The sequence below is a fragment of the Myotis myotis genome, unplaced genomic scaffold (assembly GCF_014108235.1).
Source record: "Myotis myotis isolate mMyoMyo1 unplaced genomic scaffold, mMyoMyo1.p scaffold_m19_p_2, whole genome shotgun sequence".
NCBI lineage: Eukaryota > Metazoa > Chordata > Mammalia > Chiroptera > Vespertilionidae > Myotis > Myotis myotis.
Window position 1 is genome coordinate 85297141 of NW_023416324.1, and position 20238 is coordinate 85317378.

The 20238-nt window shown below is 40.0% G+C and overlaps 1 protein-coding gene across 7 annotated transcripts in view; it reads left to right on the top strand.

Moving 5' to 3' along the window:
- MAK (male germ cell associated kinase) overlaps positions 1 to 20238 on the top strand; it is a 55401-nt gene that overhangs the window by 27124 nt on the left and 8039 nt on the right. For 5 of the 7 annotated variants that reach the window (XR_004974334.1, XM_036351945.1, XM_036351947.1 and 2 more), the window contains 4 exons: positions 318 to 629; positions 9529 to 9701; positions 14446 to 14594; positions 17677 to 17808. Coding sequence is in view for 6 of the 7 variants with exons in the window: in XM_036351945.1 (XP_036207838.1) it covers positions 318 to 629; positions 9529 to 9701; positions 14446 to 14594; positions 17677 to 17808 (766 nt within the window). In the remaining variant the exon portion in view is untranslated. Of the gene's footprint in view, positions 1 to 317; positions 630 to 9528; positions 9702 to 14445; positions 14595 to 17676; positions 17809 to 19465; positions 19541 to 20238 lie in introns of all 7 variants that reach the window. The other 2 variants (XM_036351950.1, XM_036351948.1) reach the window with 2 other exon arrangements.

The window sequence follows — 20238 nt, forward strand, 5'->3', positions numbered from 1 at the left end:
AGTGCTTATAAGTAGATTTTGTTTTCATATAAAATCTTAAATAGAATAGTTGCTTTGCCTTGATGTTAAACTTACAAGTGAGTTTTACATTCTTTCTACTAACTTGTGCTTTATTTCTCTTGAGAAATTTATTTCTCACATCATTTTTTCCTGGTTATCTTTTTAAAGTCGCCACACGGGAGAAATTGGATGCTCTCTAAATTTTTTAAACTTATCTAGGCTAGTGATATATGCCTAGCCCAATGTCAAACAGCAGTTTATATGCAATAAATTTAGGTGAAACCATTTTCCATTTGTTATTTCCATGTTTTTTATAGGCGTTGAAACACCCGTATTTTCAAGTTGGACAGGTATTAGGCCCTTCCTCACATCATCTGGAATCGAAACAGCCTTTGCATAAGCAGGTGCAACCACTAGAATCGAAACCACCTTTAATTGATCTAGAACCTACGCCTCTGCCAGACATAAATGATCAGACTGCTGGACAGCCCCAGCCAAAAAACAGCCACCAGCCACTGCAGTCCATCCAGCCGCCACAGAACATGAGTGTCCAGCAAGCGCCAAAGCAGCAGAGCCAACAGAAACAGCCTCAACCACTGTTTCCAAGTATTGTCAGGAACATGCCAACCGTAAGTAGCCCATGGCGCTTGAGGTGCAGTAGTTTGACTAGTTCAATTAGGATTTCATGTTCTAGGCATTCCTGAAAATGTCAGGGAAGATACAAAAGATTATTCTGTGTTAAAGCCTCTACTTTCTCTGGCAAGAGCTTGGCAGGAGATAAAATTCTAAAAAGAAAACCTCAGAATGAACGTAATAAAGTTTGTATGCTACAGACTTTTCTTAAGTTACTTAGATGCACAAGAACTCTGGGACAAAAGAGAGCTGATAAGGATTTTAATAGTAATTTTATACTGTTTTTAAATGTTGATGAACATGAACAGAATGTTTTTTTAAGTGTCAGGCATAATATAAAACTTCCTCTTCCCACTTCTTTTGTTCATTTCAGGGAGCTTGTCAGGTGTCATATATTTTAACTGTCTCCTCAAGATGTATGCTATACTCCCAAATGCATTGTATTTGCGGATTTTAGAACTGAAAGAGATCTTAAAGAACAGTGTCTAATTCCTTATCCAGTCCTGTGGGCCTGATATACTATAAGTAAGCCCTGCCCCCAATAGCAACAACAACATTCTAACATGCTATTGATTACTTGTTTCTTATGTGTATTATTTATTTTCTGGCTCTTCCTACAAGAATTTAAACTCCATAAAGTCAGGGATGTTTGTTTTATTTATCAATACAGACCCAAAAACCAAAATGGGGACTGGCACATGGTAAATTCTCAACAAATATCTGGTGAATGAATGGATGTCCACACTATTTTTGATCAACCTCCAGGGTCTTGAGAAAGCCATACTTTCTGACTAAGAAAGTTCTGTATACTGAGCTAAAATCTGGCTTTCTGTAGCTTTTAACAAAGGTTAAGTACTCTTCTAGAAGGCAGCCTTTCAGATGTTTGAAAATAGCCCTTCATCATCTGCCTTTTTCTCTAGGGAGAAGCACCCCCGTTCCCTCACATACTCCACCTATGACATTGTTCACCAGTGGCTGAGTAACCTTTGGTTCCTGTGTATGAAGGAGCCTTTGAGTCCCCTCACCACCTACTTCCCATGTAAAATGAGGCTGCCAGAACCAGGGGCAGACAGCAGGTAGGGAGGGAAAACCATTCCAGAGCCATATGATCACTTGTGCCACTAAGGATTACATTTCTGTTTTTGTTTATTTTTCTTGGAATGAACATCAAATGTTGACTCATTGAGAGACAAGAAAAGGAAGCTGATATTTATTAAGTAACTACTAAGTGTCATGCACTCTGCTAGGCACCCCCCGGCATGCATTCACTAAGTTTAAAGTAACCAATAACCTCATCCTAAATTTTTCAATAGCTAAGAAGTTCCAGAGTTGGGATTGAGCATTTTGTCAACTAAAATTTCTAAGGTTATTTTTTACAAGTGCTAAATCACATATTCTGTACCTTTCTTTGTGTACTTGATCTCTAGGATTCAAAAATTACAATACCTTATTTTTACCTCTCAAATTTCTAATAAGTGTTCTTAAACCCTTATTTTGTCTTCTCAGTTTAACCGTCCTATCCAGCTTGCCACCAGCTATGGATTCATTTAGTTGTTCATTTGATTTTTCTCCTTTACTTTTAAGATGAACAATGAGCCTTAGGGCAGACCACTCGAACCTTCTTCTAGATCAGTGGCTCTCAACCTTCCTAATGCCACTACCCTTTAATACAGTTCCTCATGTTGTGGTGACCCCCAATTTCTTTTTTTTTTTTTAATATATTTTTTATTGATTAAGATATTACATATGTGTCCTTGTCCCCACGTTACCCTCTACCCCCCCCCCCCCCGCTCATGCCCTCACCCCCCCGTTGTCCATGTCCATTGATTAGGCCTATATGCTTGCATATAAGTCCTTTGGTTGATCTTTCCCCCTTACCCCCACCCTCCCCTACCTTCCCTCCAAGTCCCGACAGTCCAATCAATGCCTCTCCGTCTCTGGATCAGTCCTTGTTCATCAGCTTATGTTGTTCATTATATTCCACAAATGAGTGAGATCCTGTGGTATTTATCCGCTCTCCAGTTCCATCCATGCTGTGGCAAATGGTAAGAGTTCCTTTTTCTTCTTCCTCTTCTTAAAGAATACCTTTCAGCATTTCATATAATGCTGGTTTGGTGGTGATGAACTCCTTTAGCTTTTTCTTATCCGTGAAGCTCTTTCTCTGACCTTCTATTCTGAATGATAGCTTTGCTGGATAAAGTAATCTTGGTTGCAGGTTCTTGCTATTCATTACTTTGAATATTTCTTGCCAGTCTCTTCTGGCCTGCATGGTTTCTGTTGAGAAATCAGCTGACAGTCGTATGGGTACTCCCTTGTAGGTAACTGACTGTCTTTCTCTTGCTGCTTTTAAGATTCTCTCTTTATCTTTTGCTCTTGGCATTTTAATTATGATGTGTCTTGGTGTGGTCCTCCTTGGATTCCTTTTGTTTGGGGTTCTCTGCGCTTCCTGGACTTGTAAGTCCATTTCTTTCACCAGGTAGGGGAAGTTTTCTGTCATTATTTCTTCAAAAAGGTTTTCAATATCTTGCCCTCTCTCTCCTTCTGGTACCCCTATAATTCTGATGTTGGTACGCTTGAAGTTGTCCCAGAGGTTCCTTACACTATCTTCATATTTTTGGAATCTCTTTTCTTTTTTCTTTTTCGGTTGGGTATTTTTTGTTTCTTTGTATTTCAAATCTTTGACTTGATTCTTGGGATCCTCTTTTCTGCTGCTGGATCTCTGTAAATTATTCTTTATTTCAGTCAGTGTATGCTTAATTTCTAGTTGGTCCTTTTTCATGTCCTCCATGGTCTCCCTATACTTATTGAGGGATTCATTAAATTTATCGGCGGTTTCCATAAAATTCTTGAAAAACCTTATAAACGTGGCCTTGAACTCTATATCCAATCGTTTGCTTTCCTCCATTTCTGCCATTTGTGACCTGTTTCTTTGTCTCCGCATTTTGGCAGCTTCCCTGTGTTGATAGAGTGGCCCTGTGCGCCAGGTGTCCTGTAGGGCCCAGTAGCTCAGCCTCCCCAGTTACCTGGGGTGGACACTCTTGGTGCACTCTTGGTGCCTTGGTTGTTATAGAATCACTGGGAGGAATTGACCTCCAGGCCAATTGGCTGTGAGAATCAGCTGTGTCTAAAGTGGGAGAACTTCTGTGCTGAAGACACCCTTCTGGGGCAAGACTTGCTTCAGTGGGGCTTTGGTGCTCACTGAGTCTGCTCCCTGAGTGTGTCCCTTATGGATCTGAGGAGTTGCAATCTGGGTGGTCCCCCTCTGACCACTGGGTACAGTGGCTCCTGGATCTAAGGAGGTGCTAATTCAGCCTCTGCCTGAGGCCACACAGCAGGAGCCACGAAGAGGCTCAGCTGTGAAGCAATGCAAGCCGCTGCGGGGCCTTGGGCCTTCTCTTGGAAGTTCCGGGTCTGCCTGGTTCGGCTGCAGTTAGGTACATTCACATGCAAAAGCCTCTGCCGCAGCCTGGGTGGGGCGGGGTCTCAGGGAGTCAAAGGGCGGAGAAAGCAGCTATGGCTGATTCTCCGCCCGGAGTCGCGCGTCTCAGTGTCCCGGTAACGGCTGCAAGCACCTCTGAGGGAAAGCCGCCCTCAAGTTTGCCCGCTGCCGGACAGACCAGCCTCTCCCCGTATGAGACCTGGGTCCCCAGAGACTTCCCGGAACCGGAGTTCAGAGCAGTCGGGAGTTTGTGATTCAAAAAGACAGCCACGTCCTCAGGCGCCACCCCCTTTCCGCGCGCGCTAGCCGCCGTACCTCTGCACTTCACCTCCGCAGCGCCTCTGGCTCTCAGCGTGCTTTTCTTTCCTTCTAGTTGTAGAATTTACACTCAGCCAGCCTTCCTGTTGTTCTGGATGATATTTGCTCAGTCCTTTGCGGTAATTTTCAATTGTTGTGTGAGGCGACAATTTCCCGGTGTTTACCTATGCCGCCATCTTAGTTTTTCCGACCCCCAATTTCATTGTTACAAATTGAACATGATTAAAGCATGGTGATTAATCACAAAAACAATATGTAATTACATGTGTGTTTTCTAATGGTCTTAGGCAACCCCTGTGAAAGGGTTGTTCGACCCCCAAAGGGGTCGCGACCCACAGGTTGAGAACCGCTGTTCTAGATTGACACTGATCTATTAATCAGTACTCTTAGATTATTGAATTAAGTACTCATTCTGGTAGGGCTGCCATAACAAAATACCATAGACTGGTGGATTAAACAACAGAAATTTATTTTCTCACAGTTCTGGAATCTGGGAAGTTAATTATTAAGGAAACCAATTTGATTTTTTGGTGAGAACCCTCTTCCTGGCTCGTAGACAGTACTTCTTGCCTTGCCCTTATGTGGCAGAGAGAGAGAAAGCAAGCTCTCTAATGTCTCTCTTTTTAAAAAAATACACTGAGTGGCCAGATTATTATGACCACCTGACGTTTGTAGGCAAAATAGCCGTACACTGCATCATATGGGTTATGGAAGCTGAAGGCCTGTTCGAACACCTTTGCTGTCTGCAGTTAGCAAGATAAAACATCTCCAATTCTCACAGGAACACAAAGATTGGAAAGTCGAGCATTGGAAAAAAGTCATGTGGTCCGATAAATCACGTTTCCAGTTGCATCATGCAGATGGCAGAGTGAGAATTTGGCGGAAACAGCATGAAAGCATGCACCTCACATGCATGAGTACAACCCTTCAAGCTGGTGGGGGCAGTGTTATGGTTTGGGGCATGTTTTCCTGGCATGATGTGGGCCCTTTAATTCGTGTGGAACAACATCTGAATAGTACAACATACCTAAGTATCGTTGCTGATCAGGTTCATCCTATCATGTTGATGGCGTATCCCAATGGAGATGGCTTCTTCCAATAAGGCAATGCGCCATGCCATGGTGCTCATATTGTGCAGGAGTGGTTTCAAGAACATGAGGGAGACTTTACCTTGCTTAGGTGGCCCCCACAATCACCAGATCTCAATCCAATTGAGCATTTGTGGGATAAAGTTAAAAGAGCCTTCAGGCAGCTGGTTCCACAACCATCAAATCTCACAGAACTGGACAGTGCTATTCATCAGGCAAGGTGTCAGATTCCTCGCATCACCTTTCAACATCTCGTGGAGTCAATGCCAAGAAAAATCGCCTCATTATTGAAGGCAAAAGGGGGCCCAACGAAATACTGATGGGGTGGTCATAATAGTCTGGCCACTCAGTATGTATGTATGTGTATGTGTGTGTGTGTGTATATATATATATATATATATATATATATATATATATATATATGTATATATGTACATATACATATATATATGTATATGTATATGTATATGTATATGTATATGTATATGTATATGTATATATGTACATATGTGTGTGTGTATATATATATATATATATATATATACAGACATATATATATCTCATGTTCAAAGGCTGTTAAATCACATTGTTTATCCATATCTTCAGAAAAAAATCACTTCTACTGTCACAGTAAACAACCTGCTTCCCTATTTATAATAGTCTGGCCCTCTAGCAACTTCAGCACGAAATTATAGCTAATTTGCCTACAAACGTCAGGTGGTCATAATAATCTGGCCACTCAGTGTATATGTATATACACACACAGTATTTTTTAAATATATTTTTTATTGATTTCAGAGAGAAAGGGAGAGGGGGAGAGAGAAACATCAATGATGAGAGAGAATCATTGATCAGCTGCTCCTGCACGCCCCCTACTGGGGATTGGGCCTGCCACCTAGGTATGTGCCCTTGACCGGAATCGAACACAGGACCCTCAGTCCACCGGCCGACGCTCTATCCACTGAGCCAAACTAGGGCTAATGTCTCTTCTTATAAAGGCACTAATCCTATCACATGGGCCTCCATCTTCATGGTCTCATATATAATCCCCAATTACCTCCTAAAGGCCCCATCTCCAAATACCATCACAATGGAACATAACTTTTGGGGGGACATATAGATTTCAACATATAAAGTTGGGGGACATATAAGTTTCAACATATAAATTTGGGGGGATGTAAACATTCAGTCCATAACAATACCGATCCACCTTTGTTGTCCTTTCATTCCTTCATTTTGTTGATAGCATGAAAGACTCTGTCACCTGCTGTGCTCAAGTCCATGTAGACTACCTGGTGGCCTATATGATCTACCACTTTTTTTTACTCAGGGCTTAAAAACTTTCCCTTTATAACTAATTTTAGAATCTTTTCCCTCATCCTATACCAACCTTATTAATATGCAATTTGTAAAAGTCCACCCTCTACTTTATAAAAATTATTTATATTGCCCCTTTCCAGTTTTCGCAGACATACAAGACTACTTCATATAACTGACATTGTTTAACAGCATACAACATCAGCTCCCTAAAATACAATTCAGCTGAAATAAGACTTAAACTCAGCTAAGTTTAACCTTTGATTAACTCTACTCATCTGAGGCTTTAAATCTTTTTATTCTCTTTAGTCTGGAGCTCATGCTCCCTGGCAAAGAAAACAGTGGTGTACTAAAATCTGGCAAATAACAGTTTTTGTCATCCTCCATCACTGTTACTCCATCAACTTCAAGTAATAGCATATCCATTCTTCAAGCATCTTCTTGCTCCCAACATAGTTGCATTTGCTCACCTTGCTTCCAAATTCCCTACTTTTCAATTGCCTTGGATTTTTCAGTTTATGTGTCCCCAAACAACCCCATGTAAATTTTAGTAGAACCAACTCATTGTCTTCCCAAGCCAGGTCTTCTTCCTAATTCTTTATTTCTATTAAGAGAATCACCATTCTGAAATGGTCAGGCTCCAACTTTTAAAGTGTCCTGGCCTTTCTTTCTCTGTGTCCACTAGGGTTACATGTAGTGACTATGACAGAAACCTGACCACTGTGGCTTAAACTATAAGTGGTTGTTTTTCTCTCATAAGAAGTCAAGTGGTGGGCAAGCCAGGACTGGTGCTGCTGATAAAAGTAGCCAGACTGCTTTTGTCTTCCTGTTCTACCTCGTAGCAGGCAGCATTTATTCGTATGGACATAAGATGGTTGTTGCTCCTATAGGGTTGCATCTGACTTCTAGAAGGGGAAAGAGTGACAAACACTGGTACATGCTAGCAAAGTCTTTCCTGGAAGTCCCTCCCAATAGACTTGTACTTACAGCTCATCAGCTAGATCATGTCACATGTCTACATATAGCTGCAAGGGAGGCTGGAATTTTGGATATTTTAACTGGGCATATTGATGCATTGAACAAAATATTAGTAAGGAAGAAGGTGAGGATGGCTATTGGGTGGGCAACTAGCAGTGTCTGCCACATGGTCCTTTGACCTCTTTTGAGATAGACATAAAATCCAGACCTTTTTTCCCTTGTTGATATCAAATGTATTCTTTCCTGAGCATTCCAAACACTATGAATCTGTTCCCCCTGTCACTGCATGCCACTGTCACTTTAAAGGCCTCCTATTTGAAGCCTGACCTTTCTAGCATGCTGCCTTTATCCCAGGGGTGGGCACACTTTTTGACTAGAGGGCCACAATGGGTTCTTAAACTGGACTCAGAAGAAGGAGCTGCGGCCGTGTTTCCCGACGTTGCCATGTTAACACTGCTGGTGGTGAAGGAGCGGAGGAGAGAGCAAGAGAACCCTCCGCTCTTTCGGCTCCGCGGGCCAGACGGGCCGGATCCAGCCCACGGGCGTAGTTTGCCCACGGCTGCTTTATCCCATTGTTTTGTGGGGGGGGGGGGGGGTCTATTGTTCTCTATTACCCACAGGGTAGCTGCAATTTCTTAGGCAGACATTGAAGGCCCTTCATAATGTAGTATGCATCTGTCTTTGCAACCCCATCCTCCACTACTTCAGCACAAACCACCTGCTTCTGTAAACTTAGTCTACCCTTTTTTCCTGGAATAAACTCTGGCCCTTTCCTATTGAAAAGCCATACTTTATACATGTCCTCTTCCAAACTAATAACAATAACAACAGCAGCAATAATACCTAACTGTTAAGCCCAGATTTCAGGATCCCCAAAAGACCATCAGGGAGCCAAGTCCAATGCAAAAGCAAAAGAGCCTTTATTCGAGCTAGCTCGAGCTCCCCGTCCACCACACTCGCCGATGCAGCGGCAGGAGGCAGAGAGAGAGAGAGAGAGCTCTGTGGGGAGAGGGGTTTTATAGGGGGGTTGGAGTAAGGGGAGGAGAGAGGACTGTGGGCTCTACCTATTGGCCAGGCGCAAGTCGGGGTCTTGTTACACAGGATGTGGTTGTGTCTATGGCGTGCACTTCCCTTGATTATCATTGGTTAGTTTAAAGAAATCCTAGGTGTGGCTAGCAGAGGCTTGGGCTTCCGGGAAGAAGCTCCTTGCTGAGCACATGGCTAATGGCTGCTGCCCAATAATGGAGGATCTGGGGTAATATGGAGGGCATAGCCCTCGCCCTTTCACTAACCTTTAATAAGTCTTGTGTGTGAGGCCCTATCCTAAGGACTTTCAATGTATTTTACTATTAAATTAATAAACACCAAGTTAGATAAATACTATATGTTCCCATTTAAGGAGGAAGAAATGAAGGCTTTGAGAAGTTGTCACTTCTTAAAGAAAGACAGCCAACACATGGCAGTTTTCCAAATTACCCATCAATGAGGAGTCAGTTTTGATCCTAAGTCTTCAAGTCTCCCTCCAAACCAAGTTTACAGAGATCTTGCCCTTCTCTCAATTCCTGCCGTACTTTTAGCATGTGCTACCTCTATTTTTGGTAATACTTTTAAATGTATGTATTTATATGTATGTTATTTCCATAGCTATAGGGAAGCTCCTTGAGAATGGGGACACTTAGTATCAAATACAATAGCTTATACATAAAAGCACTCAGCAAATGATCAAAGAGGCTGATGACTGATTTTCCACCACAGAAGCCAAGCAGCATGCTGGGGCACAAGAGCATGAGGAGGCGTTGGGGTCAGACTGTGTTCAAGTCTGGAGATAGTTGGGAAGACTTTGAGGACAGTGATTTTGGAACCTCCCAAACCAAGAAACCAAGCATGAGTGTTTTCAGAGAAAAGAGGAGGAAAGATTCTCCATTTCGGTAAGATTTCAGATTCCTCTGGAAAGTATATTTTTATTATGCATCAACCTTATTTTATTCCTTAAGTATAAATGAATGTAGATATTAAAAGATAATAAACAGCTTAAAACTAACTTACCTCTGAAAAGGTAAGACTTGACTTCTCACAGTAATGATTCTCAGTACTGGTGGCTGAGTGCTGTGGGTGGGTGGAGGAAGGGGTTCTTGTTAAATTTTCAGTGTGCCTTCTTGAATTATGATCACCATTATTCCCATTTGAAATTCACATGCCTACTTGCAGAAAGCAAGCATACTCAGATGGTGTCCAGATTCAACTATTTGCTTGCTATTCTAAACTTTTTTTTAAAATCATTTTCTGAGCTTTTCCTGGAATTTTAATATCTCTGGCAGTCCCTTTTTATAAGTTGAATAATCATCAGCACTTTATTCAACTTTGAAGTGAGGGTGGGTTAAGTTTTGATGAACGTTTTGGGAAAGTATTTTCTTCCCTCCTCCCCCACTCTTTGGATCAGAAGAGAAACAGGGAGATAAGATGTAGTATGAATCAGGGAAATTTATCTAATCGCTGTTTGGTATTATATATTGTTGAAATCTTCATTTTGGAGTACACATACCTGTGAAGGTACATGAAGACTCTCTAAGGGGGATACATGCTTGGATAATTCTTTTTTAAATTAATTTTTATTGATTTGAGAGAGAGAGAGAGAGAGAGAGAGAGAGAAGCATGGATTTGTTGTTCACTTATTCATTGGTTGATTCTTATATGTGCCCTGACAGGGGATTGAACCTACAACCTTGGCATCTCAGAACAACACTCTAATCAACTGAGCTACCTAGCCAGGGCCTGCTTGGATAATTCTTAGAGTTCCATAGTATTCTTCCCTAAAATATATGAGCTGGAGAATAAACCTGCTTAATCTACTTCCCACTTTGCCAGAGAGTCACCTCTCAGCCATTTCAAATCTTGCATGGCATAAAGGTATAACAACCTGAATGGTGCTAAACAAAGGAAGAAATCAGAAGACTTGCACCTTCAATTAATTCAAAAGGCTTTCTGTCTATCCTTGTGTTATGCATATTTCTAAGAGGAAAAGACTGTGTTACAAATAGGGTATTTCAGTATGTTTGGAAAGCATGGAAATTCAGAACCACTTGAAGTACCAGAGCCTAGAGATGTTTTTTGTTTTAAGTGTAGAATGTTCTGTGTAACTGTTATCGGTGGGTTAGTTGCTGTCTGTGTCCCCCCACCTGTTACTGGTAGTGGAGCTCTTGGGGAGCCCCGGGAACAGGAATTTCCTGAGGCTCCCCACGGAGGATGAGGTGTCATGCAAAGCTTTATTTAAGAACAATATTAAGGGAGTTCCCCTCCAAGGTTTCATTTCCCTCCAGCCTGCCATGGAAAAAGTCCAGCTGTCTCTCCAGCATAGCTAGACTTAAAGCCACTGCCCAGAGTCTTTGCTCTAAGCACAGTCCAGTCCAGCATCTGGCTAGCTTAGCCTGTGTACCCAGCTGCAGTCCATTGCATGTGGGGCCTGCATGGCCATAGGCCATGTGCACAGGTCATGGAGCAAGCAAGAAATAGGAGCATAAGAGCATGCAAGCAAGAGAGAGAATTCTTTGGGGATTATGTATTCCTCAATTTTCATGGGTGTGCATTGGGACCCACCCTCCTAGCCAATGATCTTTGTTCCCAGGTTAAACTGACAGGCAAGCACCTTCTTTAAGTCACCCCAACTTCACTGCACATGCACCCATCTTCCCCTTTGTTTGATTCCTGTCCCTAGTTATTTGCAGGGAATGGACCGGGGCGGGGGTATGGTGGGTTCTCTGAGGAAAATAAAGTTGCACCTTTCTGGTGAAGCTGCCTAGATGACCATGCTTATAATGTCTGGCCTATCCTGTCCTCTCTTTCTATTACTAATGTTAATAAACTAGGTAACAAACTATCTGATTTTTCAAAACCTATGGATATAAATTATACATAATTTTTAAAGATTCAGAGTGTTTTATGTAATAGGGTAGTTAAAATTTATTTTATCAAGTCATACCATGAAATACTCCAATTATGGTCAATCCTCATAATTTATAATATGCTAATTAGACCGGACAACCAAACAACCTTCCACACATCATTCCAGACGTCCTTCCAGACGAAGCTGGGGCGGCAGGGGCCAAGGCAGAGGTGGTTAGGGATGATCAGGCAGGCAGGCAGGCAAGCAGTTTGGGGCGATGAGGCAAGCAAGCAGGCAAGCAGGGGCAATCAGGCAGGTAGAGTGGTTAGGGACGATCAGGCAGGCAGGTGGGCGAGTGGTTAGGAGCCAGCGGTCCCAGATTGCGAGAGGGTGCAGGCCAGGCTAGGGACCGCCCCCCCCCCTCCCCGTGCATGAATTTCATGCAACGAGCCTCTAGTATGTATATATGTGTGTGTGTATATATATATATATTTTAAGTGTAATGCCAACTGTGAGAGAGGGACATTTTTAAGGTTATGAAGTAGTAAATCCTCATAATATTCCATCTTATGGAATATTTACTGTTTTTTATCTGCTATTAATAAGTAAAAAGAAATAAGATTATTTAATTTATGATGAAAATTATAGACTTCAACTTAAACATGTGCAGGGAGCTACATAGTTGCTTTTTAAACAATTCTTTGCAACTGGGAGCAAAAGAATTTGAAAACCATTGGTGTAGTATGTAGACAACTTTTCTTTTTAAACCTATGTCACTCATTTCAGCTGAACTTTATCATATACAGGGGTGGGCAAAAGTAGGTTAATAATATGAATAATAAATAATACAGTAATTAAATAATAAAACAAGAATAAACTGTTTCACATACTCACAACTTTAAACCTACTTTTTTCCATCCCTTTATTTTTAGAGGTAGAAGATGTTTGAATCAAAACCCAGAGTTAAGATCAAGTTTGTAGTTTATGTGCTTGATTCTGGCAAGGGGACAGTTAGTAAATTTCTTCAACATCAAATATTCCTTTTCTCTAGAATCCTTTAGAAAAAGAGAAACTCTATAACAATGACTTTTTAATATAGGTATTTCTTCCATTTTTTTTGGTATCTTTAAATTGCCTTATATACTTTAGACATAATAATTATTAATATACTACTATTTATTAAGTGCCTACCTAAATTTTATTTATAATTTTTATACTTCATTAAAAATACCTACAGAATAGGACACTGAGCCTCAGAGAGGTTAAATAGGTTGGCTCCAGCCATTGTGACTGCGTCGGTTGGGTGTCGTCCTACGCACTGAAAGGTTGCCAGTTCAATTACCCATCAGGGCACATGTCTGGGTGGCTGGCTAGATCCCCAGTAGGGGGCATACAGAAGGCAGCCACTTGATGTTTCTCTCTCTTTCTCCCTTTCCCTTCCTCTCTCTCTAAAAATCACTTTTAAAAATCTTAAATAAATAAATAGGTTGCCCAGGGGCAGATGAGGCTTAATGCAAATCCAGAGCTGTCTCTTCTGCACCACACCACCTCTACGCAGCAGGAGCTCAAATACTTCCTCTTTTTTTTTTTTTTTTTTTTAATATATTTTATTGATTTTTTACAGAGAGGAAGGGAGAGAGATAGAGAGTTAGAAACATTGATGAGAGAGAAACATCAGCTGCCTCCTGCACATCTCCCACTGGGGATGTGCCCGCAACCAAGGTACATGCCCTTGACCGGAATCGAACCTGGGACCTTCCAGTCCGCAGGCCGATGCTCTATCCACTGAGCCAAACCGGTTTCGGCAGGAGCTCAAATACTTGATGAGCTGGATGAACTCTGCTATTCTCTGCTCAGTTTCTCAGGCAACCTGGTCTTCCCCATAAAGAATGCAAAGTACCAAATACTGACGTGTAAAGCCTTTACTTAATGATTATGTTCTTTTAAGATATTTACACTAATTTATATTTAAACTTGTATTCATACTCAGTAGACATTTACGAAGTACCTAGTTGGCATTAAGCAGAGGAATGAATATGATATAGTCTGTCTTCTGTCTATCAAATGTATAGCAGCAGAAATAAAACCTTCAAGTAACTGTAGCACAAGACAGAGTGTGTATTAAGGGCCACTAATGAGAGAGCTGCAGGAAGCTCTAAGAGTTCTGTTTTGAGGCAGACCACTTTGAGGAGGAGAGGAAAGTCTTTTTAAAGTAACCATGTTGAAAATTACTAGAATTTCAGCAATTGGTGTAACTACAGTGGACTATGGGGAAGGGAAAGACATCAGAAATGGGTGGCACTGTTTCTAATGAGGGGCCTGCCTGTGTCTAGGGCTCTCCTAAAGTGGGCTGGGGTGGCCAGCAGTTCAGAGGGCAGCCAAGTCAGCGTCAGTCTCCAACGGAGTCCCAGAAAGCTTACTTTATACATTATCTACTTTAGTAGACAGTTGACATGGCTATGATTGCCTTCCCTTTCCACATGTCTTCCACATTAGAAACCCACAACTATAGCAATGGTAGGGAAAGAAGAAACATATACACAGGCAATTTGGTGCCCAGTTAGAAAGCTTTCTGTCACGTAATGTCTAGTATTAGAAATAATTCTATGCACTGCCTCATATTTATTGGGGGTAAAGGTTGTCAGTTAGTGTTCCTACCAGCAAAAAGACTCTGATGGACACCATTTGTGAGGTCACCTTGACTGTATTGAAACGTTTGCAAAGGGTGGGTGAGAAATAATGTCATCTTCTCACTCTTCCCTCTGTAATGCTGCCTTATGTTGACTCCCAAGGCTTCCAGAGTCAGTACCCTCAGGCTCCAACCACTCAGCAGTGGAAAACAAGAGTGTACCTGCTGCTATTTCCCTAAAATCTGATTCCAAATTAACAACGGCTTCAACAGCTAAACAGTACTACTTAAAACAATCAAGGTACCTTCCAGGTAAGTAGAGAAAATAAAATGTTTACTGCTAACAATATAGATAAGTCAGGCTCACGTGTCTTGGAATCTTTCTAGAAAGGGCACCTGTGAAATAATACAATCACATGCTCTTTGCTGCCTCAGCCATGTCAGTACTTGTTATCAAGTGCTTTTCTGGGCCTCCTGCTTCTGTGAAGTCTGTCCTAGAACTGCCTGGCAGCCGTAACTCAAGATGAAGAATATGACTCAAAAAAATAGCACCCTTCCCCCAGCAAAGCTATGCCTTTAGGAAATGCTACATGTTATTAAAACAATGCTTACACCTCATTACAGCTTTTTAGAAAATGTAGGATGTTTATACTGTTTCCTTAATGATCTGATTTATGCTTTTGAAAGATCATTTGGGCTGCTGAGTAGAACATGATAGAGCAGTGGTTCCCACAGGGGGGCAATTTGATTTTTAAGGGGGGCAATTTGAGAATAAGTTATTAACAGTGAATTTTTTGTATTCTTATGGTTCTAGGGCAGTGATGGCGAACGTTTGAGCTTGGCGTGTCAGCATTTTGAAAAACCCTAACTTAACTCTGGTGCCGTGTCACATATAGAAATTTTTTGATATTTGCAACCATAGTAAAACAAAGATGTATATTTTTGATATTTATTTTATATATTTAAATGCCATTTAACAAAGAAAAATCAACCAAAAAAATGAGTTCGCGTGTCACCTCTGACACGCATGTCATAGGTTCGCCATCATTGTTCTAGCGGCTTCATATAGAGTATATAAATATATATTGTGACATATTTATGCATTTCAGTTCTCTGTTATATGTTTTGGAACTTTATTTGCTATTTTTTCATATCATTTCATATTATTTTTTTAAACAATTTCTTAGTGATTTTTTCCTCAGTACTTCAACTGTCCTTTTGTTCTTTTATTCTTCTCTTTCATGTTTTTGGAAATTTGTTTAGACCAAGTTAATGGTTTCGGCTTCCTCCACGTGAATGGGAGTTCACTTTTTGAATAATAAGAATTATATGTCACCGAGAGGGCATCAGGTCTTTAGAGATGCTTAGGTGGGGCATGGCCAAAAAAGGTTGGGAACCACTGTGCTAGAGGCTCAGGACAGGCAAGGAGGTTGGTCAAGACGCTATTGTATATGTCTAGATAGCGAGGATAATGGTGTGTTCCATAATTGTAAAAGCAGATAGAGAACTGCGTAAAATCTAGATGTATTTCAGTAGTGAAACTGATAGATTTGCTGATAGATTAGATGGTTAATGGTAAAGAATGGAAGGAGTTAGTGTTGGCTTCTGGGTTTTTGACTTGGCAACTGATGGTGGTGATTTTAACTGAGAAAGGGAAGCTTAAAAGAGGACCGGAGTGTGGAAGTAGAGAATCAGGAGTTAAGGTTGGGATGCCTGTTAAACATCTGAGTTGATGTATCTAGTAGACAATTGGGTGTATTAATCTGGAGCTTAGGAGAAAGATCTAGATGGTGGGGAGTTTATGTTGTAGGATTTTCTTTTCAAAATCCACTTTAAAAGGTTTAAAATTAAATTAAGTCCAAAGGGCATCAATTTTTAAATCACTGATGATCTATACAGATAATCTTTAGTCCAGCAGGAGGAAGAGATGGTCTTTTTCTTTTGTGCTGTCATGGGCATCATCATTTACAACTTTCTGAATGTAATAAGCAGACCACTTGGTTCATCTAAGGAAGGTTTGCTTTCCACACCTCAGCCTCCAGAAGGGAGTCTTCACTTCCCAGAAGCTTGTTTGGGAGGGGTAAGGAAGATGAGAGAAGAGGTTGAGACTAGCCTGGTAGCAAGAGATTGATGTGTGACGTATTTTTTCTGTTTACCTTTTAGGTAACAATATAAATTTCAGTTCTAGGAATCCAATAAGAATCCACTCTTGTAGTCAGTAATTGAGGAGAGAAAAGAATGAAACAGGAAAAGGTTTAGAAAGGGTTTGCACTTTGTTTTTGAATAAAGATTTTTTATTGTAAAAATGTTTTTAATGAGTAATTGCTACCTAGTGTATTTTCTTTATTGTCAGGTAATATAGCCTACTGTAGTTCTATTTGTAGGTGTTCTGTTAGAAATCAAAATCCGTAAGGAGCTACATCTTATAAGAAAGGGAAATTATTTACCTGATGGAGTGTTTTCCTTAGAAAACGGATGATAGGTCATCTGGAAGCTGGGTACAGAAAAGCAGGCTTGTTTCTGGCTTCAAAACAAGGCTGCAATTATATATCTCACAAATGTGAAACCCTGCTGAGGAATTCCCTTTGTGAAAAGCAAAAGCTCAGACTGCCTGGAGACAGTTGCTAACTTCCTGCAGGACTGGCAGTCCTCAGTGAGGATTTCTATTGTGCTAGCAGCTAGCTAAAGGACACGCCACAGGTGTGACCCAGAGCCTTAGACTGTGTGATGTCTCAGTGCCTCCTACTTAATTGTCCAATTTAATTGTCAATAAAAAGAGAGCAAGTCAAGACGATTTCAATCTCTTAAAAGTGGGTTAAAATAACATCTTTTGATCACTGGTACCAAAGCCTAAGGTTGACTCCACATTTCAGATTTCAGAAAATCAGAAATAGTTTAACTGTTTAGATTTTATCCTAATATACAAGCAAGCTTCACAGACAGATCTTTACACCTCTACTCTGAACTTCCAGGCTCCCGGCGTTCTTGGCCACATGTCTGTTTTCCCAGCCACACAGTGGTCCTCAAAGGTCTGGCACAGAGCACACACAATAAGTGATGACTGGGAAATATCTTTTTGAAGAAAATTTTTGTACCACTGTAACTTTTACCAGTCATTTTAGTAAAAAAATATCCAACGTTTAATTATTTTGTTTGAGAAAATACCTTATGTTTATGAAACACACTGTGAGGATTTCAGGGGATTGTGCTTATTAGGGTTTAGGATCACGTTAAGATTCAGAAAAAAGCAAGTATTTGCTATACTGTAAACAAAAGTTATTTCTATTCTCTTCCCCCAAGTTTTTTCTAATCTTTGTTTGTATGTATAATGTATTTTTCCTTCAAGTTTATGATCACACTCTAAACTTTGAAATGACTATTTTGTTCTTCTAAGGTGTAAATCCTAAGAACGTGTCCTTGATAGCCAGTGGAAAGGATATAAATCCATACACTTGGAGTAATCAATTATTTCCTAAGTCATTGGGACCCATTGGGGCAGAACTTGCTTTCAAAAGGAGTAACGCAGGTAAAGCAAGAATACATTTAAAGTATAAATTTTCATTGTTTTTCTTCTGCAGATTTTTACTTTTAAATATATTGCAGCCGCCTCCTTCCAACCGAGATACCCTTGGGGGAACACAAAGGGTTTCCACCTGGTGCTTGAGCACAGATAGTTTTAAGGGAATCCTTTTCCAGATCTCAACTTCCATATGGATTCTTTCCTAAAATGAATCTGCCTGAGCAAGTGTTTCTGTTCTCCTACTTTACAAAAGAAAAGAAGACTTCTCACTGTCTACTATGGTGTGTTTCCTATTTCCCCAAAGTGTAAAAATATCTGGGGTGGCTATGAAAGGAGGGATAGTTTGATGTATTGGTGTCAGTATTGAGAACATGATTGGGGAACAAAGCCTTGTTAAGTCAAGTGTTTCCAGTGCTTAACTTTCAAAAAATTGAAGGAGAACCTAAATGAGTCACTAGCTAACAGATAAGTAAAAATCACTTTTTATGAGATCACAGTATGACTGTTGGTCTATAACTTTAATAAATTCAAAGACTACAGTGATAAAGCTGTAACAAAACACCTTCCGTTCTCAACTATTGGTTTACAATAACATGGTTTTTTAGGACTTCCATCCCACAAAATAAAATTAAAAAACCAATAGAATTGATATTGAATGCTGTCTGATTTTAGCAATAAGTAGTATTCATTTGTGGATACATGAAGACTTGAAAAAGTCCCATATTTCTCTTTTAATTTGGGGGGAAGTTAATAGATTAATTTCCCCCAAAGTTACTTTTCATGTATAGTAATCAAAATTTAGATATTCGTCTTTTTGATTAATTATATACAGTAAAGCATTAAAACTAACTTAGTACAGAAAAAAGTATTTTAATATGCTTATGGTTACAAGCAAATTTTTAAAGATTTCAATTTACAACTTAAAGACTCTTAAGCCTAAAATAATTATTTGGGTAAAATTTGGGAGTTATGAATGAAAGTAAAACTCTAGAGAAAAAAGGGATTATTGTGAAATTTCTAACTTTTAGAAATAAAACCTGTTCATATGTTTCTTAAGTCAGTATTGGTAGGCATAAAAATCACTATGATATTTAGACTCCTTTGGTTATATTTAAAGAGATGTAATAGTTTTATTTTTAAATGTCTATATAATTATAATATGCCATAAATTACATCTTTTGAAACTAAAACTTAGGGTGAAAAATTTTAGATATCAACCTAAAGTGTGTGAAGAAGTAAAGAATTCTTTTTTTAAAAAGTAGGTGGTTCTGGATCAAAAAGTTTGGGAATCACTGTGTAGCAATTCAGTAGTTCTGATACGACATCAGCTCACTTTGGGCATTTTAAAATTTTCCAGACACTTTGAAGATTCCGGTTACCCATTTAATATGTGCTCAGGTGTCAACATTGCAGCACTGTAATTTACTTCTTTTTTTCTCAGTTTAAAAAAAATACTGTTTATTGAACCAACCACTTAAATACAAATCAGTGCAAATGACAGCACTGCAACTTTGCCATCAAATGAAAGCTGTGATAACACATGAGATTTTTTCATAGTAAGGGTTCTTTATGGATCTTTTCATTAATCATCTAATCCATTTTTCTCTACTTTTCTTAAAACATTTTCCTTATTATTCTTTCTTTCCATCTGCCTTCTCTGTAGAAGAAAGCATAATTAAACCAATTGAAAAACTATCATGCAATGAAAGTTTTCCTGAGAAATTAGAGGACCCACAAGGTAAATTCTGGGCATTATAGATGAGTGCAACTTGTTCTTTGAACCTCTTGTTCAATTTCCTTCTCAACATTTACCCCAAATCTTGTCATAAAAGGCCACTGTGAAGGGCAAGATCTCCTGTTCTCGGAGCCAGAGCAGGTGGAGAAGGGGCACATTCCACATCAGGAACACACCTCTGCAGTAGTTGGGGCTCTGAAGCTCTATGCTTGTCTTCTTAAATTATGACAATTTATACAAATTAAGTAAGTCTACTGAAAAAGATGTTCTCTAACTTTGTAATAGATATTCCTGCATTTTTTAAAGTTTTGAAACTTATTTCTTAAGCATTAACAATCATTAAAAAGAAAAGGTTGCCCAGGTTAATAGAGATGGTGCATTTTGTAGAGTCGGTGTTGCTGCTTTAAACAGTGCTGACGGTTGGCTCCAACCTGAAAATTGGCAGCTCAAAAGGTACTTCACGTGATAAGCCAAAATAATTTAAGAAGACTTCTCTTTAGGTCATTTTCTACACATTTTTCCTGAGCAACTTCTTCCTCCAATAGGCAGAAGCCTTGTAGGACGTTCAGTGTGTGGCTTTTAGAGTCCGACACCCCCCATTCTGTTACCAGCCTTGCCATTTTGGACGGGTTACGTAGGGTCCCTAAATCAGTTTCCCCGTCTATAAAATGGAGGAAATAGTATTTACCCATGTGTTATTA